This window comes from Colossoma macropomum, unplaced genomic scaffold (assembly GCF_904425465.1).
Source record: "Colossoma macropomum unplaced genomic scaffold, Colossoma_macropomum, whole genome shotgun sequence".
NCBI lineage: Eukaryota > Metazoa > Chordata > Actinopteri > Characiformes > Serrasalmidae > Colossoma > Colossoma macropomum.
This window is the reverse complement of record NW_023494790.1, coordinates 22,427,619-22,436,004: the sequence shown is the minus strand read 5'-3', so window position 1 is coordinate 22,436,004 and position 8,386 is coordinate 22,427,619. Positions and strand designations below refer to the sequence as shown.

Sequence of the window (8,386 nt, the reverse complement as noted above, 5' to 3'; positions counted from 1 at the left end):
AATATATATATATAATTTGATAATTTGTTCAGCATTACAGTGACAAGTGAGTTTGCCCATAAAAATTGTATTTGTCCTTGTAGACACTGTATCTTCAGTGTGTTCCAGGCACCTCTTTAGCATTCCTCAACTTATCAGCCTGCATGACTACACCATTCATTCGACTGGGTTTAACGTAAAAACACAAAATAGAATAAAGGCATTTCAGTAAATTAACCAAAATAGTTTTTCTAAAAAAAAAAAGGGAATATATATATATATATATATATATATATATATATATATATATATTCCCTTTTTCTTTTTTAATAAATAAGTTGAGGAATGTTTAAGAGGTGCCTAGAATACACTGAAGATACAGTGTCTACAAGGACAAATACAATTTTTATGGGCAAACTCACTTGTCACTGTAATGCTGAACAAATTATCACCAGTGCCATTCACGCTCTTCCATTTCTATAAATCCACCCAGCATTCAGCACAAAGCAGGACAGCTCTGATCTGACATGCATGAATTGGTGGTCTCCTAGTCTTTTGGCAGTGGAATTCCGAGTACTGATTGACTGTGTCCTTGCATTAGTTCTCTGGCTCTGTCCACCTGTTCCTGTGAGCAGTAGTCCTGCAGGAAGACTGTAGCCAGGTTGCTGAGGCGGGGATTCTGTGTAAGTGAGAAGCGCAGCATGCACTGCACCACAGCACTGTCTGTGGTTTCGGACCGTGATGCCCCTGTGGTAAGGTTCATTAGGGTAGTGATGGCAGAGAGAACAGTCTCGTCTCTGTGGCTTGACAGGCAGCCTGTCACTAACGGAATCCCTCCGCTCTCCAAAATCTGATCACGACATTCCCTGTCCATGCTGAGGTTACACAGGCCACCTGAAGTGACAGAAACACATCTTAAAGTCAAGTCAAACAGGGAATGTAATGACATTCAATGGTGTTGCAAGTGAAATCACATAAAGCTGATACTTGTGCCTGTACCCATCTTACCATACTGGCCTTATCTTAAAACATTTGCAGTTCCCTTAGTGACACTAACCAATTCCAAACTCCACAAAGTTCTCATTTTCCTCTGTCAGCATGTCCAGGAAGAGATCAGTCACCTGCAGCATCCGCAAGGCTTCCATGTTTCGAGGATCATATGCAAAGTTTGCCAGGTTGGCCAAAATTTGCTCTTTAGCTTCTAAACAGATTGAATGAAAGAGCTTGATTAATTCATATATACATAAGCATATTCTCTTGGAGCTTAGTTTATCACCAACGAACCTAAACAATTTTACATATTCACTGCATTTCCAAAGTAGGCTTTTCATGAGGCCGGTCAGAGATACCTTCACTATCGGTGTCCTGAAACTCTGTGACCAACCCCTGCAGGTATTCAGACCTTTCTGATGCACAGAAACGATCCATTCCTGACAACATATGGAAAAAAATTACCATAATGATGATGTCAGTCAAGTCAACATCTTTCACCAATAATGGTTTCTGCAATTTTCATACTGGCACTGTGTTATTTGCAGAATGTGCATCAGGTTTATACTTGCTTGTTTATACTTTAATAGGTTTTAAATATTTTTTTTCTGTATAATTGTTGAGATGCAAACATGCCACTCAAAATGGTTTGAAGTAAAATGGTGTGACGTACAGATACATACTGACCCAAATGATTTACAATGGTGGTGATTGGAAACTGAAGTCTTAATGTCTACAATGCAAATATAGTCATACTTACTATCCAATACAATCAGTGAACCTACACGTGTTTTCTGAGTTTTTATATGTAATATTGATAAAGGTAAAACAGTGGTAAATCAGAAGAAAAAAAAAAACATTTTCTTTGGGGATTATGTTGCCTTCCTTTGTTTTTCTTTCTGGACTACACTATACAGACAAAAGTATTGGGACACCCCTCCTAATTACTGAATTCAGGTATTACCAAACTCATTGCTAACAGGAGAATAATATTAAGCACATAAACTTGCAATCTCAGTAGGCAAACACTGGCAGCACAATGGGTCATACTGATGAGCTCAGTGACTTTAAATGTGGCACTGTCATAGGATGCCACCTATGCCACAGGTCAGTTTGTGAAATTCTGTCCTGCTAGATCTGCCCCTGTCAACTGTAAGTGCTATTATTGTGAAATGGAAGCACTTAGGAGCAACAACAGCTTAGACACAAAGCAGTAGATCACGCAAACTGACAGTGTGTGGCCGCACAGTGCCTATCCGCTGTTGAATCACTCAAAAAAAGACTTGCAAATTGCCTCTGGAAGCAACATCAGCAAAACAACTATGCGTCAGGAACTTCACAAACTTCACAAGCCCGCACAGAGCCCTGACCTGAACCCTGTCAAACACCTTTGGGATGAACTAGAAAAGAGACAGGCCCTCTCGTCCACCTCACAAATGCTCTTCTGGATAAATGGGCAAAAATTCCCACAGACATACTCTAAAGTACTCCTGTAGAAAGCTTCCCAGAAGAGTGGAGGCTGTTTTAGCTGCAAAAGGGGGATCAACTCCATGTTAATGCCCATGGATTTGGAATGGGATTTCACAAAAGCTCCTGTATGTGTAATGTGTAGGTGTCCCAATACTTTTGTCCATATAGTGTATGTTCCTGTGCATAGTGCATGTGCCTCTCTGCCATTAATGAACCAAAAAAAAAAAACTTGGGCACCAAACAATGCAACAGTCTTTTGAAGTGTAGATGCATTAAACCGTCTGGTTCTTTTCACCAGCGCTGTGAACAATTTTGACTTTCTTAATGCCCCCTAATGCCTCTTAATGACTTTGCTTATGTCTTAACGACTTTATTATGCAAAAAGAACATTTCCCTTTAAGCTTATATGTGCATTTTTGAAGCGTTATACCGCATTATTTCTAGACACATAACTAATGAGAATAGCATGTTGGTTTCGCTAAATAACTAATCAAGCCGCAGTAATCACATCGTCTATAGAAAGCCAGGCAAATGTAAACATAGAACATTTAACCTATCGATGACTAACCTAGTTAACTAACCTGGAAAAGACGGCAGAGTTCACACAAATAAGCACGCAGAAAATTAACACCCAAGAAAACTCCTGTCCGGCTACTAAAGCTACCGAACAAACTACTTCCTGTTTAAATTTCTGCTGTTAGTTATTTTTCCACAGTTTTGTAAATCTATGAACTCGTTTGCGAACTATGTAACAAGCAATCGCAGATAATTCACCAGAGGCGCCATGTTTCAGTGACCGAAACCCAAATGCCTCTGTTTTGGTAGTGCAGTGCACTACTGGAGACAGTAGGAGAATGAGAAACCTCTCTTTCCTATGGCCTATATAGTGCACTACGTAGGGAGCATAGAGCCATTTGAGATCGAGTTAATGTGCACATGTGTGAAAGTGCAGATCCGGTTTCCCTCCCCCGGATTATCCAGACACAAACAGTTCCTATCCAAAAGTAATATTTTCTAAAATGTTGTAAACCGTAACGCTATGCTCGATGTGAAATTTCACCTGTTACTGGTATTTTTCAACGTACCTTGCAAACCTATGAAAGCATTTACGGATATAAATCAGGGACACGTTCGGTAAAATACTATCTGGAGGAAGTAGTGCGTACGTGTTTTGGTGCATGACTGGAGGTCAAAGCGCAGAGTCTGTGCAGAAAAGCGAATATATTAATAACAGTGGGAACGTTTACCCTCGGCTTTTCTCTTTAGGGACGTGTGAGCTTAACCTTCCAGCATGAAGCAACACAAGTTATCTGTGAAAAAGCGTCTCACAAAGCCGATTCTGTTTGGTACGCTGATCGCAGGACTCGCCACAGCGTTCTTAAACAGGTAGCGTTAACGCGTGTTTTCTTGTAGACTCAAACTGTTGGTATCAGCACTGTTGTTTTAATACATCTCATTCAGTAAATGCTTAGATATTTTCATTTTGAATTTAAATCGTTAGATTTAAATGATTTAAATCTTCTAATCATCCACGGCAATTTTGGAGTTTTAAAGTTCCCACTTTTAAAGGGAAACTCCGACCAAAAGAAAAATTTAACCCTCGCTACATCTTTGAAAACATGTCCATTCGCCTCGTACAAAAGTGCTGCAGTCGTATCTCAAGGGAGATTTTACAGTTTAAAAACCCAGAACCCCCTCTGTGACGATGTATCTTGAAGGTGGGAGGAGCTTTTGAAAAACTACAGACACTTCTGTGCTGATACTTTTCTGCTAGCTGGCTAATACAGAAAGAAGCTAGTACTGCTAAGAAGCAAAATACCACATTTGTAGTTTTTGAAGTCTGTACGTAACTGGTAGCAGCCTGTGGGGGCAATCCCAGCAGCTATGACCTAATTGCGTAATGCATGCTGGGTATTGTAGTGAGAAAACAGTGATGGCTATAACATAAAGAGGACACAAAATCATGAGATCTGTCAAACCGATGAGGCTGTCGGATGCAATGCTATACTACAAAACATTACATAACATGACGAATAGCATTAAATGCTTGTTTTAGACCAGAATGCCCCTTTAAGAAATCCTGTCAGTGTTTTTCTTAAATTCTATACTGAAATTTATGCTTGCTGCTTTTAAATGAGATGTGAAATGTTCCTGTTATGCTTGGTTGTTTTAATGAGTTATTAAATTAGACTAGACCTGTTTAACGACTTGCCAGTTTGTATCACACAGGGGGTCGTGCCCTATCCCTGCTGCAGCCTTTTGACTGAACCTGTTTTTGATCTTTCTCCTGAAGACACTTGCTCTTTGAAGACGTGGCAGAGATTCGGGCTCAGGAACGAGCTCGCAATGAAGTCAAACTGTTAGAGGTGTTAGAGCGGCGGCAGAAACAAATGGAAGAGCTGGCAGAGAAGAAAAGTGGAGGGGACAGGTGAGACTGTAATACACCCTCAATCCAAGTACATATCAACTCACCTCTGCTGAAGGCAGAAATGCTATCCCAGATGACAGATTGAGCATCTGAGCATCTGACATGTTTTGTGACGCATTTTAAATTGATTTGATATGCTAAATCTGAGTTATACGTAGTGAAAGAAAATTCACAAGAGAAATGCACTTGCAACTGAAGAAGTCAAAAAAGGACCTTTGCATTTTTGTGGACGAGAAGAATCCCAGTTGATTTTCGTCTGTGGGCATCCCTCATTACTTGACTGCCACAAAACTGTATGTCACCTGTGGACTGAAGATCTAAAGATGCCAAAGGGAAGCTAACAAAGACTGCGCTGTAACAGTGTTGATTGTGCCTGTTCCTCACAAATACTGGTTTTTGAATGTCAGATTGTTAAGATTGTAAGCCCACGTAGGCCCTCCATTTCTTCTGTCGCAGTGAAGCATTAAGTCACAATAAAGGTGTTTTGGAGTGTATTCCAGTAGGTGGGTTTGACTTCCTTTCAAGTGTAATGCCTCAGCCTGGTATCTGCCAAGTGATGTGATTATGCTGTGCAAATTCAAATTTCTACATATTATTAATTTCTTTTGCAAAATCTGCAAGAATGTAGAATATGCGAATACTCTAGAAGCAGCAGAAGTCATACAAATGTCTGGCAAATGTTTACATTTGTAAGCAGGTAAATATTATGTTCTTAAAATAAACATATGCCTTCCTTTTGAAATATGTTTCATTATAAAGATTAGTAGTGTTACATTTAGTACAGGGTTTTGGGCTTTTTCCTGCTGTAATAAGAAGTGAAAATGTAAGTATTAAAAGTTAAAGTATTTAATAATAAGCAAACATGCAGATGCTGTTGAGCCTTATGAGTAGTCAACGCATCACCTGTAAACCTGTAAACATGCCTACAGTGTATCCCACCTATCTCTGGTTTACCCATTGCATTTTCAGTTCAGTCCTGTCAGGCTTTGGAACTGGGAACTTTCTTCCTGCTCAATGCAGAAGTCAGTTTTGTTTTGTTGACATTAGTTATTAGTTTCCATCCAAAGGATTTTTATATATTTTTAACTCTTCAAAAGGTTTGTCAATGTAGGCTATAAAAATAAAATTTCTTGATAATATCTTATGAATATTGACAAATTTATTTGTTTGTTTAACTTATAAATAAGTGATAAGTTGTTTGATGGTACCTAAAATGTTGTGAAAACTTAATGGGAAACCATTTGTTTTAGGTGTCAGGGACAGATTTCTCTCACATTCCTCTTATGAAAAACATTTTTAGCACCTACGGCATAGGCGTTCAGGAAAGGCTACAGTTCTTATAAACAAAAAGTGTATAACAGTGCTGATGGAAAAAAACAAGCAAACAAGTCTAAGTTACACAAGTTTCTAGAGCTGGAAAACATAAAAACAATTTTATTTTTTAAAATTGATAATCCAAAACTTTTTGCCGGAAGTGACATCATTACGTAAAGGATTTTTTATTGCTAAAAGTCAGTTGGGTGGAAACAAGCCTCTGGGCAGCAAGTTACAAACTTTTTTCCTGCATTTTAATTTTATCTTTTACATTTTTTAATGCATTTATTCATTTCAGGTTGCATAGCTGATGAAAACATAGCTACTGAGGCACACATCATTCAATCTTCTCTTGTAAGGCATTTTATCTCCTCCTTCTGTGTTACATTGTTGTCAGTGCACAGGGCACATGACTGTGGAGTTATCAGCCAATGTGATGGACTTTCCATTGTGGCAACACAAATGTGGGAGATAGAGTTCAGCTCAAACAGCACAGCAGTGTAAGATGTTTGCCTCAGTCTGCTGTATGAAAAGCTAACTGTAATACTAGGTCTAAATATACTAGTATTTTGTGGCAATGCATTGTTTCAGTGAAGACAGTTTAGGTGTGTGGCTGAATGAAATATGAAGTAAATCTAGATTCCTCTGACCAAATTATGTGAATGAAGCATTGAGCTTAAGATTTCCAAGCAGAGGAAATATCTGCAAATACATAAAATATGTTAATACACAAAGAGCAACAGAAGTCATACCAGCATCTGGACAAGAGTTGCAAAGGTTTTCACTGAAACAACATGCATAAATTAATGTTTTTAAAATAAACATAAAGCCTTGCAAGTGTGTTTTGCTTTAAAGGAATATTACATTTAGTGTTTGGTTATGTGTAACATGAGCAATGCAGGCAGAATTCTAGGTGTTTTACAGTTATTATAAAATGTGTTACTGGAAAAAGTTGAAGTATTTACTTATGAACAAAACTGCAGATGCAGATGTGACACTTCTTGTCTACAGTGTCTACAGTGCCCTCTGCTGAAAGCTAGCGAAACACTTTTTGTAGGATACAAATATGGTATTAATAGCAGAGCTCTACAAAAGCCAAGACAAGACAAAGCAAACACACTCCTCATGTGAAATGAAATAAATGTTTGTGCCGTAGTCTGAGGCCGCCATAATCAATGTTGATAACACAGAGACAGCATTACAGTTTCTCGATCATGGTGACAAATCCACACATAAATTGGGTTTGCAGGGCTTTACTGGGGTGGTGCAAGAAAAATGTCCTTAACAGTTTCACCCTTACAGTTAATTCCTGTAATTCACATATCTGAGCCAATGCAGCAGGGATTGATATTACTTTTTCTACAAGACAGAGTAGAGTACAAGCATCATAAACATAGACTGTTTCACAGCTCTGGTCTCTGCACTTCTGCAGAGAAAAAATACTTCTAAAAGCTCAGCTTTTCTGTCATGTAGCGGTCAGTATACAGTACAGAAAAAAGAACAAGTCAGATTAGCTTTAATGTATTGTCATATTTTAGCTTTGTGTTAACTGTCATTTGTGATTTAAATGATTTATTGGTGTGCAAGAAAGCAAAACATTATTTATTACTTACTTACCTATACTGCATGATGGTAACATGGTCTCAGTGTAAGTGACATGAAATAGAATTGTTCCTTATTTAAAATATTTTTCGTATTTAAAGAATGACAAATTGTATACTTAGTTTTGTATAGGAGCTATTTTCAAATTTAGTAGTCTTTATAATGTGTTTTGTAAACAAAAATATAGAATACACAAAGATTATTTTATTGTGCTTTGCATATTTCTCAAATCTGTTATTTAGCAATAACTTTAAGAGCACTATGGAATGTATAAATAGTGTATAAATGCACAAAAAAGGACAATATGATGACCATATTGTCTAATATAAGTATAAGTCATCGATTTTAACCAGTTATTTTTCAAGGCTGCTAATGAACAATGAATTACTACATGAATAGCTTTAAAGACATGCTAGGCTTTACCTGCTGGAATTTAAACACAGTTTGAAAGGGAATTCTACCAATTTTTCAAAATCCTGTATAATTACATTGCTAAGATGTGGGTTTATGTGAAATAGTCCATTCTAGAGAAACTTACCGACCGAATTGCTCATATCGGTGGTGATAAAAACCAGGCGTCTGAAGTATTTATTGTCTCTAAAA

The 8,386-nt window shown here is 37.8% G+C and overlaps 1 protein-coding gene and 1 long non-coding RNA gene across 4 annotated transcripts; one reads left to right on the top strand and one right to left on the bottom strand.

The window, feature by feature from the left end:
• Nucleotides 1-367: 367 nt before the first annotated feature.
• On the bottom strand, nt 368-4,123 carry armc7 (armadillo repeat containing 7). 3 transcript variants are annotated; one of them, XM_036572532.1, is made up of 4 exons: nt 4,071-4,123; nt 1,329-1,409; nt 1,037-1,180; nt 368-873 (listed from the first exon to the last, which is right to left on the bottom strand). In XM_036572532.1, the coding sequence occupies exons 2-4, from the start codon at nt 1,405-1,407 to the stop codon at nt 527-529; spliced, it is 570 nt and encodes a 189-aa protein (XP_036428425.1). In that variant the 5' UTR covers nt 1,408-1,409; nt 4,071-4,123; the 3' UTR covers nt 368-526. The 3 variants fall into 3 exon arrangements, with proteins under 3 accessions (XP_036428425.1, XP_036428426.1, XP_036428424.1); XM_036572533.1 differs by lacking the exon at nt 4,071-4,123 and adding an exon at nt 3,008-3,263; XM_036572531.1 differs by lacking the exon at nt 4,071-4,123 and adding an exon at nt 3,021-3,262.
• On the top strand, nt 3,414-5,361 carry LOC118809339. The gene is made up of 2 exons (XR_005007358.1): nt 3,414-3,825; nt 4,733-5,361. It is a non-coding gene; the product is annotated as an uncharacterized LOC118809339 (long non-coding RNA).
• Nucleotides 5,362-8,386: the final 3,025 nt, after the last annotated feature.

Bases quoted from the DNA above. Each gene is read 5' to 3' on its own strand.
- armc7 (XM_036572532.1), bottom strand. From the start codon at position 1,407: ATGGATCGTTTCTGTGCATCAGAAAGGTCTGAATACCTGCAGGGGTTG. The intron at 1,181-1,328 runs GTATCTCTGACC...CAATCTGTTTAG, and splicing joins TCAGGACACCGATAGTGAAG to AAGCTAAAGAGCAAATTTTG. The intron at 874-1,036 runs GTTAGTGTCACT...CTGTCACTTCAG, and splicing joins CTTTGTGGAGTTTGGAATTG to GTGGCCTGTGTAACCTCAGC.